Below are 24,177 nucleotides of genomic sequence, written 5' to 3' on the forward strand. Positions count from 1 at the left end.
TGTCATTGAATCACATGATATGGGCCAAAACATGGGAGACACGAAGTTTATTGTATTTGATTTTGTGTACAAAAATGTATTATGTAAGTATATGTAAACTGTCAACAGAAATCATCTAAATGAATCGTTACAAGATTCAAAAAAATACGAGCGTATTAGTCAAAATTATTAAAAATATTTCTCTCATCTACATTATCACATAGCTGATAATTAAAATTCAACATAATCTAAACCAAATGTTTTAACTTAATTTCATGCTATTGCAAGAATGGCAAAAACTTTTGATATTTTCGTTTTAAAGTCAAAACAATTTTTAAATGTACAATGTGTAGATTTATCATAACGGAATGAAGAAAGAATTAATGTTTAATCTGAACTATCTTCAGATAGTGATTCCTCAGAGTCTCGAATGAGCTTCTTCAATTCTTCTATTTCTGAGAGTTTATAGGTCCCGAGTGTGTCGTTGGTGTTGATGATTTCTTGTAGACAGTCCGATAGTTCATCTTGGATGACAGAATCAGACCTGTCCATGATCTTTTTAGCTTTTAGTATCTTCATCTTCATGGCTTGAAGTTCTGCACATATCGTATCGTTAGCTAGTCTTCTTCCAGGTGTCCCAATAGACGCGCGCCGAGCGAGATCTTTTTTCGATTTCCCAGAACACTTTGGACTACTTGCCTCGGGCCATTTCTTTCGGTCCACATTTTTAGATGTTTCAGGTTTTTCCTCTGATTTCTTTAACTGATTGGATGCGGATGACGTCTCTGATTTGTATACTGATTTCATTACGAGCGGAGTTATGGGCGACTGCATTCTTTTTTCTTTTTCCTTCGCTCTCTCCGATGCTTCGATTTTCTCCAATATTTTTTCCGTTTTTTTCACTAAAGGACTAACAACCGACGAAGTAATATCTTTTACTGTTGTTGTGTTAAACGCCTCTTTCATAACGTTAGTTCCTTCTATCGCTTTGGCTCTTAGTAAAGGGGTTAGAGCTTTTAAGATTTCTTTAGCAAATCCTTTATTATCTTCTAAAGCTTCAGATATATCGTCTTTTCCAAATCTTTCCGCACCTACTTTCTCTGACTTTACATTTAGTGACAAAATAATATTTTTTATCATATCTTCCATTATCTTTGGGGTTTCCCCAAAATCTGAAATTTTATTGTTGTCAATTTCTCGTGAATTAGTTTCATTTCTATCATTTAATAAATTAGACGAATTCATTTCTATAACCTTTTCTACTTTCTTTGGTTTTGATGATTTGCGTTTATTCGGAGATGTTGTTAAAAAGACCGAAGATATATCCTTAGATATCTCGGCACAATCTGAATCTTCTTTGGAAGTATTTGGCCCTGAACAAGTTGGAGAAGTAGGAATTTTCCTTTGTTCTACATCATCGCATATTTTCGAAGGAGAGCTATTTGATCGTTTTCTTTTGACCACTTTGCTATCATCTTTGGGATTAAGAGAAGTTTCTGAAAATAAATTAACTAACCGTAAAAACGCACATACGAACTTACAATAGCGATAAATTTAAAATAGCTTCCCAAATCATTTTAAAACTGTCAAATATGATCAGAATAAAAAAAAACTACTTTTGTTATGTTTTTACCGCGTTATTTATTAATTTATAAAAATAAATTAACTACTAACACTTACCCATTGTAAAATCCGGGATATTGGAAATCTATGTATTATAGATCGAATGCTGATATCAATGTAGGTGATCTGAAAAGTAGAAATAAAAGTAATAAAATAAAGAGAGCGAACACGAAAAAATAATGTAGGGCCCACACAATAGTAATTCGATATTCAGAAGGCCATTGACGATCCCTGCAGCGAAAGAGGTATCGTCTTACAGTCAGATGAAGTCTAGATATATATTTTTATGGGAAAACATTCTATGGCTGCGTTTGGACTGCCTTAGACATGCTTAAATGCAAAATTCTGTCTTGTCGTTCGCTTGTTTTATGGTACTGTGCTACTAAAACGTGGGCGAACTAATTGTATTCTCCGCGTGTCATAATCTTCTTCGATCGATTTTATTGACGATGATAACGAAAGTGCAAAGAGATCGAATGACCCGAGTGCATTACTGGGATATTTATAACGAAATGATTACGATGGTTAGTCAATGGTGACGGATAAGACACACAGAATAGCCCCGGACACGATTGACCCATTATTGACTTGTTTTGGTCGCATATAAACTATAATTTAAACAGATAAAATATGAGTATCTTAGATAATACATAAAATTGAGGATAGGGAGTTTATTCAGTTTCTGTTAAATAAATGCCAATTTGAATACAGATGTGATCAAAATTTGATGACATTGTTGTGAATACCACAAGGTGTGGGCACAGGGCGCAGGCCCTCTTCTTTATATATTCGTTTATTTAGTATTTATTGTTCGTAATAATAATAATGGCCAATGAAGATGTCACCAAGCCGTGTCGCGTGTGTTAAGGCAGATAAAAGACATTTCACGTGAATGTTAAGTATGACATTGTAATGGCGGGTCGTGAGTTAAGGGGATCGCGAAGGAACCTCGGACTTGTCGTCACGATAATAAATATAATATACATATCATTATTGTATTTCTCACTACACACACACACACACACACAAATTGTGCGTAGGGCACTGCATCGGTTGACGGGGACGTTAACTCAATACACTGCACTATAGACTTTTGGATCTATGAATGGAATATATTTGAAACAATACAATTGAAGTAAGTGTAGAATCTCAGGAAAGCAGAAAATTACTACTATATAGGAAAGGAAGTGAAGGAGGAATAGTTGAGAGGAAAAGGAGAAAAGGAATAAGGGCACTCGGGGCTGCATACCCGTACTTGCACTTTGGTCAATTGGACACTGTAAAATGCTCGCGACCATTCAGTGGAATAAATATTATATTATTTTTAGTTCAGTATAAATATTAAGGTTTAGACCTAAACCACCTACACTTTAGGTGGTCCACTATGAATATATCATGACATTTTGTTAATTTTATAATTTTTTTAACTGGTACCAATATTACGAATACATTTTATCTTATACAATGTAATCATACCCTTCCCACACATTGATGATACATTTGAAAGAATAAAAAAACAATATAGGCATATTAATTTTGTCATTGTTCCTTTACGGGAGAGAATACAAAATTTACTTCACGACTAATTTCAAAACACGATCAAACAATAATTCTTGATTTATTTATCTTTTCGATCACACTTAAATTAATAATTTCTATTCTCATGTGGGATTATTATGGCTTCTCGTAGGAGTAACATACACTTATGTACACTCATATTTATACATTGCGTTGTGTCGCGTTATTTAATTAACAATATTTTTTAAAAGACCTGACAAGCATTTATTGTTTCCACTTTCATTTTGCAGTTACATTGTAAGTTTTTATGCTATTGAACCATTTTCCAAAACAAAAAAGATCGATTCGGTTGTAATCATTCTTTTTTGTTATTTAAAAAATGTTTAAATAATTCTATAAATTGTATAAATTCTGTATCACAAGAAACTAATATTCTATTTCAACAAATGCCGGATATTCATGAAGGTATGTATGTATTATTACATATTTGAAGGTATCATTGTTTGATTTATTTCCGTCTCTAATTGGGTATATTAAGCTGACTTCGATGGAATTGTAAAAATCACTTTGTCCAAATTGCATAACGTTGTCGTGTTTGGCTATACTGGAGGTCCCGGGTTCGATTCCCAAAGGTTGAACATACGTATAAGTGACCCCTCTATTTTTAATTTAATATCACTCTGTACTGGTACCCGAAGTGCAGGTCTGACAACCTGCCTTTGTGTAAGATAATACTAGGACAAAGCGATAAATGAACGAGTTGGAAGAAGAAGAAGAATTACGGGTACGTGTATGAAACTCTAATGGCCCTAACCAGTGCTATTCTCTTTTTCCTGTTTTATACTGTTCCTCATCTACTGGCTTTCCCATAATGATCTTCACCCTGAACTTCTTCACTTATGTTATCTCCATCCTGACAAATATATTCCACTCCTTGGTCTTTGAATCTGGAGCTCAGGACTGGTCACCTTACCTTCAGAAAATTGACGATCAAGTTAAGATCTCATGCATCGATGCATCGGACGAGATGCCTTATGCACATTTAGGGTGGAGACAGGGGTCAAAGAATTGGGGGTTTTCAATTGATATTTTTAATTTTGAGAAACAATTGGGATGATTTAAAACATACCATTAGTATTACCGATGATTGCGAGTACAACCTATGGGTGAGGAAGCAACTGTTCGCCTTAAAATATTAATAACTAATTAATTTGTCATAATTTAAAAAAAATAAAAATTTTACGCAAATGTCAAATCGTAATAATTTTATTTGAATGACCTGATGATGGAATAATTTTCCAAAACCGGTAGTCACAAAGTTTATAAAAGTGGTATATCACAAAGTAAACAATGGATGATAAGGAGAGTGCACTCATTTAATAAACGATTGTATATCACAGAGGAAGCAAAGACCGGAGATAGAAATGTAAATTTTTCCATCACCTGAGTTTAAGGTTTTGAGGTAATAGAAAAACATATCCCCGAATGAATTTCTATAATACTACATATGTATATATAATTTTATGTCCTTTTTAAGCTCACGCCTAAAAATAAAGTTATCTATAATGGTTTTAAAGCCTTTAAAATACAAAAAACAAACGAAAGCTTTATTTATGTATACTCGTAGTACATATGTAGGTACCTACATTAACATATTGTACATACATATGTAAATATTTTTTATCTTCGATGTACGAGTAATCGTACATCGAAGATAAAAATAGCTTTGAATAAACTTGTCCTGTAATGCTTGTCGCCTGTCACAGGACATTCTTGTCCTTGCCACATGCAATATAAACCATGTTACAAGGGAATTCATGTTGAATTTGGCACAATATCAATATATAAAAAGATATACATACAGGTACATATGTATACCGACAGACATTACAGTCTAGTTAGGATGCCGAATAATTGAAAAAAAATATTTTGGTCTAACGCCTACAGTATACAGATACATTTATAAATAAATTGAATAACAAGCTTTCTGTGATTGTAAATTATTTTAAAATATAAAAAAAAACTTATTTTATCCTATCAGGTTAATTTTGTTAGTTTCTATTCGTGTAGATAAACAGTATCTTTGATCCTGAAAATTCGAAGGTTTTTTATTGATAAAAATATAGTAAAAAACCTTCGAATCTGGATTTTCACTAACTTCCAGAGTTTTTATTTTTCATCGAAGAATCCGTAGTTCACGTAGGTATCTATATTTTTATACATGTGTATTGTAAGTACAATACGAATCAACTAAAGCGATAAAATATAACGATATTCCTAGAAGGATTGTACAGGAAAGTACCCTCTATATTTTAAAGGTGATAAAGGTTGATTTATATCAGAACAAAAACCCAAACCTGTCAAATGAATTAAAGATACAATAAACAAGAAGGAAGACGAAGAATATAATTGAGACACATCTCTCCCGGGCGGCCCACGTGGCTGAATGGTGGACTGGCCGCCCTCGGAGAGCAATAAAAGTGTTAAATAATTAATTAGGCGTATCATTACATCACGCATTCTAGAGAGGAACACAAATATTGGGCATACGAGATAAGTATTGTCTGTATCTGTCAGTTTATGACCCACTAAATTCAGGTGAGGTGATAAACACAGCTCAGTTTGCCGTCTAGCCGTTTTGGAAGCGTCTAGTTCTAGTTGACCACACGTACTGTTGTACAGTCTTCCCATACCCACCTCTCGCTCGAGTAAAGTATCTGAGGATATTGTTGCGGTACATTCAGTATTTCGGGAACATTCCCGGAACATTGATATCTTTCACATATTTACAAGGATAGATTGTTCTCACACCCGTAGAACCAACCGGTAATGCGTATCTTCTTGTAATTCACTCATTCCAAATCAGGAAAAGCGCTTTTAAAATTAAAGTGGTTCTTCAAATAGTATTTTTAGTTATGCCTACTGATGTAAATTCCAGGTATATTGTAAATGAAAATTAATAATTTAATAAAAATCTTTTTGTGATTCATTGCTCTGTATTTATAAGTATTCATGAAAAAATAAGAAATAAGAAATAAATAGAAATCTGAAAATGTGTTCTTTTATCTAACAGTTGAAAAAATCTTAAGCTGAAAAGAAAATAAATTAACGTATGTATATGCTATATATACCTGAGGTAGAAAATAAATTATCGGAAAGAATCCGCAAATGTAATATCCAAAAATCACCGACTCGATCGAAAAAAGTGAATTTCATTAACATCGGCTACAAACATACGACTCATTAAATATTATTGTCGACGTTAACTTTATTCATTTTTTGTGTAAGAATATCACTTTATTATCTCGATTAAGTCATAAATGTAAAGATCATCTCGTCAATAATTTAGAATTCGATCTGTAAAAGTTATCTCCGAGTTATGTTAATATTCTCAGAGGGAGGTTCCGTCAGGAGATGCAATCATTTAAAAATCATCATTAAAAAATGATAAGCGTAAATAAAACGGGCAGTTTCTATTCCGCCCACTGAACTGTTAATGTCCTTTGGCAGATTTCTATAGAAAACTCATATATCAACAATATTTATACGCATATTTGACATTATATTCAAACGTTCCAGGTATTGTTATAAATATATTTATGTGCATAATATTAGTTGTATATTTCTAATAATACGTGGTTATTATCGTAGCTTTCTTCATATAATTTCAATTAATTTTGTATACAATATTACCGCTATTCTTAAATAATAAATTTCCATATTTTCTATCTATAATTTACTATGGACCTAAAATGACAATGCGAAATGATTATTGGGTCACAATTGGCGAATTTTTATTTATTCATCCGTTCTTTTGCCAACTATCTGCACCCAAGTGCAATGAGCACCGCGACGGAACGACATAGTGCTAATTGCGCCATTGATCATTATGAAGGTATCGCTATCAATTCTGGCGCTTAGATTATTGTTCGTATCTAGGAGTAGAATATAAGAAGAGAAGGTCACTACTGCTACATGGAAAAGGAAAAGGAGAATTTCGGCGTTATACTTTTCCTCGTCTAATTCATTAAATTATCCGTAAAAATATATTTTTTTAAATCAGATTTATAATAATCATAATAATTCATATTCATGTCCATTATGTACGCAATAAAATAGCGTGTTGCGATAAATAACAGCGAGATTTCGAGAACATCGTATTATGGTGATTTCTAAACTGATACGTTAAGGTAGTTACGTAGGCTTTGATTAGCGATTTGCTTGACTTAACGATCAGATTAAATTTCATGGGTGGAATGGCGCCATTTTGAAACAATAAATAAATCAACTAGCGATCTAATCCTGATACCGTGTTTTATGACGACAAAATTCTGACCCTCCTACAAACGATTATATGATGTTATGTTGTTATCCACGGAGAAATTTATTATCCTTATTTTATTATATTTTGGAAAACGTAAGAAAGCTTTTACTTAAGGGAAAAACGTAAGAAAGCTTTTACTTAAGGGAAAAAAATTCTAAAAAATTAGTCAAGTGAAAAAGTGAATGACAATGTGATTATCTCGAGTAGCTCCAACTATTTTAATTAAAAAAACTTTTCGAAAAAATAAAAATAAAAATAAAACCATCACTTTATTTTATAAAATATAAATATTATAGAAACAGTATATGTACATAAGAATTTATATAACATTATGTTCCACATTAAGTTTTTACGAATACGTAAATGTTTAAGGAAAGGGAACGAAAAAGGGCGAATAAGTGAAAAACTACAATGCTTAAATCTACAAAAAAGATATAGATTAATGAAATGTGTTTTCTAGAGATGATGCAATTAATAAGAAAACTTTCGCCATCAACTGGGCTTATGATGCATTTTGGCCATGAGCATCCACACCACTTGATTTCTTTTTCTTGAAGTTTTTCAAATATTGTACAATATGGAGATCGAACATATTCTGGTTATGTAAACAAAATGTTTAGGAAGCACGTTGCAATAATTTATCAACATGTATGTCCGTCCAGTGCTAGATAATGTGCGAACATGATCTCAGAACCTTTACTTTTGATTCGGATGACAATCAAATCGGGGACATCTCCTAATGCCAGAATAGCATACTAATCACCTGAAAGCCTTCGATAACACTTTTTTTTTACCTAGCGTCCAAGTTACTATGAAATCTAGTTACGGCTTATACGACACCTCTTATGTTCTTACTTAGGCTCCAACTGGACTCCTTGTATTCAGTTTATTACACCTAATAGTACGTTCGTTAGTTTTGTTCCTAAGGACCATCCCGTATTGCAACACATCAATAAAAAAGTGCCGAAGGTAGGTAGTTAATTTGTTATCGCATTTTTAAAGCGTGTTAATTTATATTGAAAACATTGTATAGGCAGCGTTACATTTATAATTAAGAGGGCCATTGATTTCTAGGTGTTGGTTCGTGAAATGACAGCGTTAAGTATCGGATACGTATCAGGAGATATGATGAACGACGCGCGATGGAGTTAATTTAACAGTAGAATAGGAATGATATCTCTTCATCTCGTGTGTGAGCTGTGACGGGTTATTGGCGAGAACTCCGCGAGTGGCTACGGTGCATGTCAAGAGTATGTGTCGAGTACCCACTTCGGTCAGCGCTCAGGGCAGCTGAATCAATTTCAGTACTTCGGGTAGGATTTTCCCCAATAAACGGAATTAGTATATGTTCCTTCTTTACCTTCCATATTTTAGACACTTGATAATACCGAATGTTAGATTTTGATTCGTCCAATCGTGCCAAGTCTTTTTTGGCCGTGTTCATCATATTATCTTATGTATGTTTTCTAGTTAACTTGTAATGATTTTTTCATGGTAATTGTTTTATAAAATACCGGTGTTCTGTTTACGATGACTTATTTTTTTATATCTATAATTTTATCACCGGTACTACTTAGTAAATCACTGTACGTTCAAAAAACAAAGTGTATATTTATATAAATACAAAATATCATGTTTTCCAGTACATTTCATGATTTGTATTTAAAAGTTTGAAATTATCTAGAATAAAAAATGGATTGAATTATTTGCATCAACTTTTGTAAATTGTTGAAGGATCGTGCTCTAATCGTGATACAATGCTTCATATTGTGTTTCTAATAACCTCTGTGTACTATATAATGTTAAAATATTTTCTTCAGGAGACATCAAACACATGCCCATACGAGTATGTATATAGTACCTTAAGTGCCCAAGCTACTGCTATTCTGCTTGTCCTATCTACTATTCCTCTTCCATTCCACATAGCGGTAATTTTTTTCACTCTGAGTTCTTTCCCTCGCTCCATCTGTATCCCATCAAAAAAATTCCGCTTCAACATCCGAGACTTCGTGTAATTGAAGTTAAAGTTTTAAATGAGAACACTTCTTTTTTACTACTTGCGTTATATTTATTTAAACGAATAGTTTCGTAAGCTACAGATGCTTCCATCTTCGGGTCTGAATATAAACTGAAGCATAAAAAAAATATTTGTACTGTAAGTAAGAAGAGGGGGGGCGAGTAAGAGGGTGAATATAACTCAAGTGGTAAGAAACAAGTGTTCTCATTTACAATTTCACCATGTCTTAACCACAAAAAGAATGCCGAAACAATATATGAAGTTTATATGAAGTTAATACCGCGTCGATTTGATATGGCGCGTTATGCACAATCTGGATGCGGATAGGGATCAATAAAAAATGCAATAACAATAAGTATGTATGACTATATTATTTAATAATAGATATACTAACAATATAACTGATGTATGTACGAGTGTACACATATAAATCTATATTGAAAGAGGCTATTGAGGGCGTAAAATAAATAAAGCGAATAATGGAAAGCGAGCGGAGCTTGATTCTTAAATGCACAGATTCTACCAAATGATTTATTTAAGTCGTATTTTTTTAAGCGTTCTCCCAATTTTAAAATAGTTTTTTGGCAGAAAAATACTCTCAACTCTGGATTACGATTGGCAGTCCCTGGCCAGGCCGGGGGCTGTGGGTTTGCTCGGTTCGGCTGCTGTATCGTGATTGAAATCTGTTCTCCCTCACCGGCATGCGGTACCCAATTTGTTGGGCGCGGCTTGTCTCTTGTAAACTCTGCCATTACACTCTATAGTACTCTACACACCGCGGGCCTCGAGATCATCAGCGACACATGTGAAATGCAACACATGCATATTATCCAGCTCAAAGTAACGACCTGAGCTGCCGGCCAATCAAAATGCGACAAAAATGTGCACACGAGAGGAAGCTACACATGTTGGACATGGCCTAGTTTAAGGTTTTCACACAAAAGCCAGCGAAAGCTATTCACAGGTTCGATTGTCTTATAAAAAAGTCCAAGACCTCTCGGATTTTGGAATCTTCCTAACTCATCTCGAAAATGGATGTGAAAGATGTCCTAAAATAAATTCCACAAGTGTGTACATATTTACTAGCCTATTGCACGTCTATTTCTAAAGTTATAATATATGTAAATAAAAAATACAGTCCTCCAAAAAAAGTAGACACACACACACTTGCTTACTTGCGTACTAGTAGACATACATAGTATGAAAAACAATATGGTGAAAAAACTCCCTAAGAATTAATTTTAATGAGCAAATATTTACAATGTGCAGAGAAAACTTTGTCCTCGGATGGTTAAGATAACTCAAATACAATTTGTATAATAACGGATGATTACATATGCATACATAGAAAAATCATTATTGTTGACAAGTTTACATATCAAAGACCACACGCTGCGGTTTAAACCTAATGGAGATACCATGTCCAAGCATTTTCTCCTTCTCGTAAACATCCAATATTTCACTTAATAAAGCCATGATCAAAACTTTTGTTCGTAAATACGCATGCTCCATTTTATTACTGATGCTGAAGTTGGATTACAAAATTGATATATTATTATTTTTCATAATTTACTCACTTACTCGTGATTAAGCGATTAATCTTTGGGAAATTTAACAGTAAAATACGTTCCAGAGATGGCGGACCTTTTTCTTCGAGAGTTTGTATAATGAACGAATGTCCAAACAACTTAAAACATATACAAAAATGTGATCATTTTGCTTTTGACAGTTTTTTTTTCAAAACTGTAGTATTCGAAAAAAACACGGACAGGGGCAGATTTAAGGGTTGGCGAAGGGGAGCGGACACCTGAGGGGTGAGGACTTTTGAGGACCTCTGGGTCCTACTAAGGAATACTTATGCCTAAAAACAAAACTATTTAAAAATAAAATGGAGTTGATGTCTAATTCGCCTGGGCTCTTAGAAAACCTGCCTTGGGAATCCATAGCACAAAAATTATCTCACGGTCTAGATCTACGAGGCTTGCACTAAGAAGAAGATAACGTTGAATCAATATTTTTCAGGGTGTCACCTTGACACACGCGTGTCATATGTTGTTCATATCTGCACTAAAGTGTACCAGGGAGACGAAACCTTTAAGGCAGACATACTCGTACTAGTTTTTTCGTCAATAATTGAGATAGCATCTGGGAGCTCGTTTCATTTTAATAATGGGCTGCAACAATATTATTGTCTTTTTATCGATGCCCAATAAATAATTATTATGATATCTCCAATATACTTGTTTCAACGTTCTAGAGAATAGGTATTAAAAGTTTCCGACGAAAATATCAGATACTTATCTTTACCAAAGAGATTTTAATTTATATAAGTATATCAATATAATACTCAATTGTACAATTCAACAGTTAAATGGTTAGTATCGTGAAAATTATCAAATTGTTAACGCGGGTACACTGATTTACATCTCGATGAACTCGTACACATTAGCTAACACAAGCTTGTTCGAATACGCGAATGCAACCCAGAGTACCCTAGCTGTTGCTGCTATTATTATTTTCCTCACTACTATTCTTTCTTAATATATTCTACTCTTAGATTTAACTGTGTAGACTGCAGGACTGATAACCTTGCCTACACAAAATACACGATGAAGTAGACGGCGCGGCGTATTGGTCCGATGCGGATGGGGGTAAATAAAGGAAACTGCGCTGGGAGAGGCATCTATCCTCCAGGGCATCTATCCGCATATTACCATATCGGTAACAAAGCGTCGAATGGTAACTTTCGACGCCACATAAATATCGGTGATTAAGTACTTACTCCAAAATGTAAGGTGTAAGGTCGTGTTTTCCAATTTTATTTTGTAATACTCCGATATTCACACGGAGTAATGTTGACAGAACACTTGATTTACTTCGGTCCATGTTAACGCCTTATGTTCTATATTCCCATTAAACACTAATATCGCTTTCTACGTAACCTTGTTGTTGGTACGCGTTCAGCAAAAGGTTTCTTTTGATTTTCCATTGTGTGTAACAACTCATATGATATCAATGAAGGATGTAAGGAAAACTGCAGGGCACCTGTTATTTTCAAGGTTATTTTGAGAATTTAATTTTTTCAGCTATAGAAATATGTATATGTGTAAAAATGTATATATATATATATAAGTATACATATATATATATATATATATATATATATATATATATATATATATATATATATATATATATATATATATATATATATATATTTGTATATATATATTATTAAAATAAAATATCCTTAAAATAACATAACAATGATAAACTCATATAATTGATAACTTCAAATAACATCTGTTTTAAAACGATTTCTGTGGTTTTGTTTTTATTAATGTTATCATTGTTCTGATGGATGTTTCATCTTGAAAAAAGTGAATATGTAGCCTGTTATCAGAAGTGGGGGCTTATATTTAACTCAAGTAACTCAAATTATTTTTATTAATTTTATTGCGTTCATTTTTTTCTTGTTTGTAAATGTCGCGAAAGTCGCATTCTTTCAAATAATGAGAAATAATTATATTTTTATCATTTAAAATAAATACGTTCCTGTTAGTAGAATAATAAAAAGAAGAGATTGTTAGGTTTATATATATTCTTTGAAGTCTCTTAATTTAAAATATATATCGCATGTAGTATGTGTAACTAAATATTTCAACGCGCTGTGTTCTAAAGTTTTTAATTTTATATATAATAACTTCAGCACCTCCATTACGGAATTGTTTTGTATGATTTATAATGTCAATTAAGAAATTATATTTATTATGAAATACGAGGGGAGGAGTAGACCCAAGAATATATTTTAATCCAAAATGAGAATTAATTATCATATCAAACCATTTTATTTTTTTCAACTGATTCAAATCAAAACTAAATTACTTTCTTACGACTAAAAAACTCCATGGTAAATTAATGATTAAGAAATCGTAATTTTCTATGGTAAACGAAAGTGTTGAAACATAGAAAATGACATGATAAGTTATTATCGCCCAGAACCCAATACATAAGTTATTTTTTTGAAGTACTTTTTATACAATGCAGAAGCCTATTTCATAGCTTATTTCTAGATATGGACTGAGGAGAGGATAAAAAGTTAAATTATAAATATATTTATATATATATATATATATATATATATATATATATATATATATATATATATATATATATATATATATATATATATATATATATATATATATATATATATATATGTATATATACATATATTTCAATCTTGCTATCTCGGAAAAAATACTCATGGAATTTTATTTGCATGACTGTGATTAGATTTAAGCAACCCATAAATTTCATAAAGACAATAATATTATTATCCTTTTGGTCGTTTACGTTTAATATTCGACACCTAACTGGACAATCTGCATAGTAAATACGTCATCTTAATCGATTTTTTGATAAACTGCTGACCAGAACAAATAAATAATAATAAAAATGGAATAAGAAAACCAACCCTCGAAGCGATTCAACAAAAAATCGCCGGCAATTAATACGTGACATTTTAAAATTTATTTCACACCTCGAGTTATTGTGGATATATTGGGTAGCTTGACGGTGTACGCGGACGCCTGGATACAGTGGTGGAACATGGAGATCTAAGTCTGCCTATGTCCGCCCCCGTGGTGTAATGGTTGGTTGGCGTGTTTAGCTACCGTGCTGGAGGTCCCGGGCGTTCGATTACTAGGGGGGGGATGAAAATAAATATGGGTTATTTTTGAACTGTAATATATTTAAAATTACCCAGGACTGGACATCTTTCTCTACCACTTTCAGACTCTAAAACTGAGTCTTCTCCGCGGGTTATCCCTTTTTTAAAAAAAACTTATTTGAATGTTATCGATTATGATCGAATTGATGATATGATTTTTATAATTGGATTAGAATTGTTTTTGAACAAATTTGTAATGTACGTGTTTTTATTCTTCGTAGCAAAGATAACTCAATATTACCATCATTATATACACACACACATATATGTATATATATATATATATACATATATATATATATATATATATATATATATATATATATATATATATATATATATATATATATATATATATATATATATATATATATATATATATATATATATATATATATATATATATATATATATATATATATATATATATATATATATATATATATATATATATATATATATATATATATATATGACAATAATACAAAAAAAAAATGTCAATCAGTATAACAACTCTATATACGTAAAACAATGTTTAGGGTATGGATAAATCAATATAATCTTAATTTATAATTCAAAGTCTATATTTTAATGTTCCATCACTTTGGGGGAGACTGGAATGTCGAAACCCGCTCCTTCAGAAGCGCTGGATTTTCGCTCTCAATTATAATATTAGAAGAGGATCCAATTATCACGTGAAGCGTCGCGGGCGCGGGTCGTGCGCGTTGCCAGTGTAAACACGGCCACTAGCCACGATACGCAGACCGAGTACCTACTACCTCGTACCTGCGACCATTGATGAATATACTTTTTAATTAATGGAATGTAATATACAAAATAAAATAACGAGCCATAACACTTATAAGAGGTGATTTATAGAAGGCAAAGAAAGAAAATTCGACGATCGATAATTCAATTTAAAAAGAAAATCAAGCAGAACTGGCTGCAAGAATACGTAAGTAGATTTCGCCATCGAATAGAAACAGATTCTTTAAAAAAATATGATTCGTCATTCTACATTGATTTTTTTTACTGGGACGAATCACGAGATTAAATAGTGATGGTTTAAAAAAATTAAAAATGCTATTTCAAAACAGTTTAGTTATGGGTTTTGAGGTCTCCGAGTCATGATCATTGTACATTTAAATATTGTGGAATTTAGAAACAACATACTAACATAACCTTTATTTAGGCGTTTAGCGTCATAATGGCCCAGTAAATGTTATTTCGACCTCTCTAGGCATAATGAAGGCGCTAAAAGCCAAGCTAGACCGGTATACAAACGTTTTATAAATCTATCACGGGATACAATAAATCTCTGTAAGAGATCTGATTCTATTAATCGTCATTTTATTATTCATAGGTTTTTTGTTTCCAAAAGTTTACAAAACACGTCGTTATAAGATGATTGGTCATTAATTTGTGAGCTGTCAAGTTCTTCGCCGTTCGCCGAGATTGACGAGTCCCAAATACATGTATTATCATATTCCGCAGGCGGCGCGTCTTTTCCTCGACTTGCCACGAATTTATTACAGAACCCTCCGCCAAACCCATAAACTAGCCGAACGAGATGATCGTACCGTCGATCAATCAATTTTAGCATTTTATTGGGTCCCGATTTGGCCAGACCGGGATCATTAGCGAGAAAGCTGTTGTTTTGAAATATTACACCTAAATTAAACTGCTGCCATTGATGGAGTTATCGGCTGATTTGGAGGACTAGTTAATCAATTTCCATATTGCGACAGTGCTGTGCAGGTACCATCACATTCCAGCCGCGAGATGAGAGGTTACCGGAATCGCGACTAATCACCAGAACTAAATGCAGAGCCGATACACTTCCGTAAACGACCATCACTAGATTAACAAATAAATCTAAATACCGAAGGTACTGAAGACTAGCAAACGCCCAGAAATACTCGAAGTCAATGTTGGTAATATCACTTTCGTTCCCGAACGTAATGTCATAATCACCCAAACATTGTAGTTACTATATCTAATCCACCTAAGGGCTGTTGGACTTTAAACAATTAAAAATGTCTATAATCTTTTCCTGTGATTGTGAACGACGGGTTTACAATATCTCCATGTAAAAATCCATTATTTTAGATGTATCGGAATAATACTATAATAAAATTTGTACACTGTCGTGTGAAGAATGTAGGTATGCGTAAAACCAGATGCAAGAAACCCAGCGGGAAGTCGAGTCGAATAGTGGGAAGCGGGTAGTAATGTGCATGGGCAGTAGCCTCGTATTCCGCGCTAACAAGTGACCAACAAGATGGACGATATCGTCGCGTGATCAATTCCATAAAACTGCCGGATAGCTGATGTATGAATTAAACACTTTATACCTTAATTGCCACTTCGGAAACACAGCAATTAACTTATCCAAACATAAACTGGATATCATACTTTCTCCCGGGAGGGGGTCGATATAATCTCATTTGCACACAGTTCCACGTCCTAATTGACGATTGTTTCTTTATTTGTTGTTTTTTTCTACATGGGAATGTTTAAAACAACAGATCCTAACGTTATTCACATATCGCTCACTCCTTTCAAGAACGTCATAAATCAAAAAACGTCAATTTTTAGCGGTGCACGTTTTCGGAATGCCCAGAAAATGTACTATGCCCCAGCAAAAGCGGCATATTTTTAACTTAATATTTACCCGCTACATGGCAGAAAGTGTTGTTTTTGCATTTTGAAGAAAAAGTGTTGTTTAATTATTTTTTTAAATATACTACATATTTTTCAAATGGAGAAAAAACCCTCAGGTTTTACCTAACAAGATATGTTGCACAGTAAAAAGTTCAATAAGTGGCTTGATATTTATTTTTAATACATTGTATTATATTTTCAAACTTTAAAAACGTTCTCCTGATAAATCAAGTTTTTTGATTTATGACGTTCTTGAAAGGAGTGAGCGATATGTTTAATTTGTCACGGATGTGTTAGGTCGCGTCATCACTGAATACTATCCTCACAAAGAAATCATCAACCAGTATGAAAAAAATGGACTATATCGTTTTTTTTCACTTTAATTATATTTAACTAGTGAAAGAAACTATAAGAAATCGAAACTATAAGATCACCGGAACAAAAATAAAAATGGAAAAAAACTATGTTGTTTTTGTTGTTTTTTTTGTAGTGCGAAATATCTGATTTGAAGAACTCAAATTTTGAGTCTTTCAAACATAAGTAAAACGCATCTAAGTACAATAGAACGCGTCCTTATTTCACATCACAGGACCAATAAAAGAAACATTATAAAGGAAATGTGTTGTACAATATCTAAAAGAACTGAATACAGAATAATTCAAGCGTTTAACGAATTTTCACATTTTCTAAAAACTGTATTTTAAAAGTTTTATTTTAAATAAAGCCTTTTTCAATGTATTCAACTGACGTTCATCACGTTTGTTTTCGCCGTTTTATTGATGTGCTTATGTAATAATTTATTGTTAAATATATTCAACATGATGCGTTTGTAAGATCATGTCTTAAGTATGTAATCTCTTATCTGGATATAAATTACACGTAACCTGTCAGAGCCGATAGAGTAATATGTTAGTGGAAACGATGTATTCGTTACGGATATACAAGATAATTTCTTTGTTACAAATAGGGTTAATGTGTAAGTACCGGTTATTTATATCAAAAAGGTTACGTATTGATTTAATAAAATAGAGGATCAACGAATAATGTCCACAATATTGTATTGTATATACTTAAATAGGTGGATTATCTGTCCCGACGAAGCAAATGGGAAAAATGGGATTTAATGTTTTAAACTGTACTTGTAATATGTTTTAAATTATTGATAGGTTTAGTAAAAGAGTTTATTTTACTTTATTTAGAATAAAGTGAATTTGGTTCCATCAAGTAAGCGATAATTTGACAATTTTTATGCTAATTAAATGACCGAAAATCCTGACCTCTCATGTATCATCTCTTTGTCAAGAAATAAAAAATGCATTTTTTCGAGGGTAATGGAGTCGAGACGAAAAAATATTCTACCAAAATTAAAGGAACTGAAAAGGTTTACATATTTAAAAAAAATCGTTTTAAATCAGAAGTATAGTGCTCCGGTTTCTTTCTCGTAAATATATTAGTTCTCAATCTCACGAATCGGAACTAAATACGTATATTTGTTAAAATCTCAGGAACGGTGTGACGTTCCGGTTTTTTGTGGTCTATTACGCGCCCTGAGCATCATGTGTGTGTTTTTTCTCTCTTTTTTTTTTAACAATCCGTTATCATTGGTCTTTCCAGAAACTTTTAATTTATGGGATCTTAATTTGACTAGATAAATAAAAAGACGCCGGGAGGTCAGATGGGCATCTTGTTAACATGGTTAAATCATGGACAGGTACTAATAGTCGACACCTATTTCCACTAATTTATAGTTTCTACATAACATCTCCGGTCAGAGGTCGTTCCTGGATATTCCAAAGTACTGTAGGAGCTTAATTTGCCTAGCAATCATTAGCAAGGACACTTTTATAAAGATTTATTCCGGTAGTGCTACCAGGTGGAGACTTAATTTATAGTTTATTTCAGTTCTATAAATTCTCAACTGTGAAACTGAGGTTGTGGTTTCGATTCTCGGCAATTGAACACATAAATTGAAAATTTATTTTTAACTGGTTTGGGAATTGTGTTGTTTTATGTTTTTTTTTATTCCTTCCTTTCCAATACTTTATTTCACACTATGAGTTTGTAAAAGGTTATATCGAGTTTCCCATGCTCCACATAGATTTTTTTGGATCTCTATATTTTTGACAATCATAAAAATTGTAAACATCGTTTTCAATGGAATTGATCCCAATGTCATCAAAATTTCCTCTCACATCAGTTCCAATTCCTAGTGCGAAATACTGAGAAGGGTCCACAAATACTGCGGTTACTGCATAGTGAACAAATGTGACTTAAGAGCTCCGTAATTACTTTTTCAAGTTATATCTTCTTCATTTCTTTATATATTTTAGTAAGAGTAGTATCGATCGTCTTGTTTTTTTTAATACTTTTTATTTGCAAAATAATAAAAAAAAACACGCAACATTGTATTGTTTGCACTTCGTGTGATTAACATTTGTAATTGTTCAGGATAAAGTTTCTTTTGACGAAAACTTGAATATCACCATTTTTTTGTAGGTTATATTTTGATACGGTTTAATCAATTTGTATTTTCAAGAAAATGAGGAGGGTCGGGTGGCCTGATAAGCCCTGTACAAAATGTAAATTACACCGGGTTTGTTGATGGTTGTCAGGAAATTAAAATGTGTTATCACGATTTATAAAAATGGACAAAATATTATTTTCGCGCGATTTCAATTTGCCTAATCTCACGCAATCGAAAATCATTTGTCGAATAGTATATTATTACAAAAGAAATAGCGAGAAAATAATCACAAACGAGTACGTTCCGAAATCCATCTAATATAATTTTTTGCAAATTAAAGTTGATTTTTATTTAATAAATAACTGGATATTGATACCAAGTATGTAATCAGTAATCATACATAAATTCGATGATTATTTCGCAACGCTGACTGCAAATAAATAAAGTGTACGTATTTTCACACGTGTGAATAATTTGGATGCGGTGGGTTCCGAGGGCACGCCCGCCGATGGCCAACTACCTATGCTTTATTCACACCACGCCAACAGTGTCAGAATAAATATTTTTTTTATATTTTGACAGCTCCAATAATAAGAGAGTCGTCTTTACCGAAAATCGTCGGCTTGGGTTATCGAGGAAATTTCAGTCAAAGATTATGTTGATTAGATTGATGTAGATACAACGCATCCAATTGAAATATTTGATTTTATAGTTTCTCTTCGTATAAACAATTGATAGCCGAGTGCTTTTGCCTAATAATAGATTCTCAAGTCATATATAACCATTCCGAAGATGTTTCCTTATCCAAAAGCGTTCAAAAGATGACCATTATAAAATACTGAAATATGTTTTTGATATATTGTATTTATATTTTGTAAAATATATATTTATGTTCTCATCCAATAAATGTCTAAAGTCTAAATTAATACACAGATAAAACAGCGCTATCTCAACTAGCATGAGTTTTTCATATATATATATATATATATATATATATATATATATATATATATATATATATATATATATATATATATATATATATATATATATATATATATATATATATATATATATATATATATATATATATATATATATATATATATATATATATATATATATATATATATATATATATATATATATATATATATATATATATATATATATATATATATATATATATATATATATATATATATATATATATATATATATATATATATATATATTGTATATATATTGTATATATATGTATATATATATATACATATAAATATATATATATATATATATATATATATATATATATATATATATATATATATATATACATATAAATATATATATATATATATATATATATATATATATATATATATATATATATATATATATATATATATATATATAAATATATATATACATATAAATATATATATATATATATATATATATATATATATATATATATATATATTGTATATATATTGTATATATATATGTATATATATATATACATATAAATATATATATATATATATATATATATATATATATATATATATATATATATATATATATATATATATATATATATATATATATATATATATATATATACATATAAATATATATATATATATATATATATATATATATATATATATATATATATATATATATATATATACATATAAATATATATATATATATATATATATATATATATATATATATATATATATATATATATATATATATATATATATAAATATATATTTTCAATATTGTAACCAAACACTGATTTTTAGAGTCTACTAAATTGTATTTTATTATTAAAAACAAAGAAAAAGGTAAATTTGTAATCCTCTGTAAAAAATTAATTTTTATGTGTTTTTAATAATAAAATACAATTTAATAGACTCTAAAAATCAGAGTTGGATTTCTACAAATTAAACGCCAAATATAAATTAGTTTTTTAGTTTCATCTCTTGCGGCCTCTCAGTAAAAGAAGTATAAATACATCGTAAACAACAATTCCATACAGTTTATCACACCCGAACAGTTTAAATTATTATGAATTATTTTTTTTAAAATTATTACATATGTATAGGAATGTATGTTACACATGTAACATAGCGGAAAGTATCTATCACATCGAATCATAGTCGACAATGCGCCGGTAAATATCAATGTCGCCTAAGTCCCATTCTTCATTAAATCATTCAAAACTTGTTCACATTTTTAAAATACAACTTTTTTGCTAGTCTGTTTTATAGCTATATATTTAAAACAAAATAATATTTTCTTTAAAATAAATATGAAAAACGATATGGGAAGGTGCTTAATTTAAACATTAAAATATTTTTTTATCTGAAATTTTGAAAAATCAGTTTAGTATCCAATATAACGTGGACTTTGTATAATACTTTGTATACGTATCTCCATTTTACAACACGCCTCTTTAAAGCATTTAAAAATCATGTTTTGTTGATAAATGTAACAGATTATGCATTATATATTTTTCCCAAAACTTGGGTGCTCCTAGATTTGACTTATTAATCCTTCGATAGAAATCCTATTTTATCTATGCGGCAGAAAATTTAGACTTAGGCGTTGAATTACTATAAAAACGAGGATGTATTTGTAAAGTGACGCGAACAGACTCGAGCTTTGACTGACCGATTTAATCTCTCTTGGGAATAGTTAGTTACGTCCAGGAGAACCCAAGATTCGGGGATTTGAATCTAACAAATAAAACACAAATCAAAAAATAAATTTTTCATGGACTTGGGCGGTTTTCATATTTATTGAAATATATTATTATATCGCTGGCAGCACCGTATGCCGTGTGATAAGGAATGCTGAAAGTAATGTGTTTTGTCTCTATAAATTAGACAACATATTAAAACTATCAATATTTGGTTTAGAAACCATTAATAATAATTTATCTGTCCTGCGCATGCGTGACCAAACAGATTGTCAATAAATTTGTAATTAGGTTTTTATGCAACTTATTTCTTTTATTGTCTCTGTGATTAAGATAACACGTACACCGATTCAGGAATAACACTTGCGTTACAGATTGGTTATTTTATTAGTTTATTCGTTTGTCTTCGTGGCAGTTAAGAAAATAAATCGAATCTCCGTTATTTCATAGGCACTGTGGCACAGATGGGTAAAATACTCGATATAAAGCTTTGGATACTTACTGGGTAGTAAGAGTTTGCTTGGTAAATATTTGTTTATATATCATGTAAAAACAAACACATTCACATACTCACAAATTTTAAATACCTATATAAAAACGGTTAAGTTAAAAAATAATCAAAAAAGGTTAATCAATTATTACTTTAATTATTACTGACTGCGAGCAGTTTTGAATAATAAATTTGTAAAATTTAGTAAAATAGTAGTAGTAACTCTCATAAATAAACATAAATGTACTACCTTATCTTAACTCAATTGTCGTTTACGATGTTTTGCTAGGAAAGAGTCCACTCGATTTCACCTACCTACCATATTTGTAGAGGAATTTATTCATTACTATATAGGGAATAATATTTGACAAATTTATCTTTACAAATAAGTAAGGATGGGTGCTTATTATTTCACACATAATCTTATTGGGATCATTAGAATTCTTGAGAAAATAGAAAAAATAAAATCTATCAATAAACCATAAAAAACGCACAAAAAACATTGTAAGATGCAATTTTTCAAAAGTAGGTACCTAAATTTTTAATACAAAATTAATTACATCTCTTTAATACTACAATATACTACTCGCCAACATAGTTATAGACTACAAAGAGAATACATCAATAAAAAAGAATTTATATTTAACATTTTTCGTAGGAATATTTACCCAATGGAAAATAATTTTTAATTTAATTTTTAATTTTAAATATAATATTATCTGTTTTATAAATATAAATTTAAAATAATAATTTATTGCAAAATATATATTTCACATTTATTATTATTATTGTGAAATTCTATTAGATTATTCTAATGGTTGCTATCCGCGATGCAATATTTACATATTTAGTAAACATAACCAGTTCGTATGGAAGAAATCGATCCAAAACTATCCACTTTTTTTAAATGTCCATTCGCATCCTGACAAGAACAATGAGTTGAATATTAATACAACAATAAGTGCCAACAGCAATAATAAAGTAAATTGTAACATCGTTTCGTATTTGAAAAATGAAATGTATATTAAGATGCTTCAAAGATAAAATTAACGAAAAAGATACTCACAGTTTAAGACGTTTTCCACAGAATTTTTCCAATCATAAATCGATTCGATAATGTCTTATTCTTATCTTATATTTAAATTTTTAAAAAAAACTAAGAAATCGAACACATTTTACACAGATAATCACAATTCACTTAATTCGTAATTTATTTTACACGTCATTTCAATAATTCAACATAATAACTGACGAAACATAGAAAAATAATCATCTAGGAAAGAGCCTATACTTTCATTCTTAGCAACAAAATAATGTTGCATTCACATTTCACAATATATTTAATCATTAAAACACTATAAAACACAACACAAGAATTTATTTATCAATCATGTGGAATGTGGACCATCTTAATTCAATGGCTGTTAAATAAAGATCAATATTTTCAAACCTTACACTATTTTTTTAACCCGAGAGAGACCTATTAATAATCTGTTACGATGCACCTTGTTTTCAATACTGAGTACCCACACTTTGTGAGGTTTATAGTTATTTCTTAAAATTTTTATTAAATTTTTATTGTAACATTATTATAAATACACGAAATTATAAATGTAGTAAAATTGATTCACTGAAAAAAATATTTTGCAA

The 24,177-nt window shown here is 30.8% G+C and overlaps 1 protein-coding gene across 2 annotated transcripts; it reads right to left on the reverse strand.

Annotated features, from left to right (window-relative positions):
- Window positions 1-23,933, reverse strand: LOC148299099 (uncharacterized). Of its 2 annotated transcripts, none has more exons than XM_088276379.1 (3): window positions 23,594-23,933; window positions 1,660-1,728; window positions 1-1,475 (listed from the first exon to the last, which is right to left on the reverse strand). In XM_088276379.1, exons 2-3 carry the CDS (start codon window positions 1,661-1,663, stop codon window positions 367-369), a joined length of 1,113 nt encoding a protein of 370 aa, XP_088132505.1. In that variant the 5' UTR covers window positions 1,664-1,728; window positions 23,594-23,933; the 3' UTR covers window positions 1-366. The 2 variants fall into 2 exon arrangements, with proteins under 2 accessions (XP_088132505.1, XP_088132504.1); XM_088276378.1 differs by lacking the exon at window positions 23,594-23,933 and adding an exon at window positions 3,079-3,389.
- Window positions 23,934-24,177: the final 244 nt, after the last annotated feature.

Source organism: Brachycentrus maculatus, unplaced genomic scaffold, assembly GCF_059751285.1.
Source record: "Brachycentrus maculatus isolate JH-2025_06_01 unplaced genomic scaffold, ASM5975128v1 h1tg001341l, whole genome shotgun sequence".
In the NCBI taxonomy this organism is placed as follows: domain Eukaryota; kingdom Metazoa; phylum Arthropoda; class Insecta; order Trichoptera; family Brachycentridae; genus Brachycentrus; species Brachycentrus maculatus.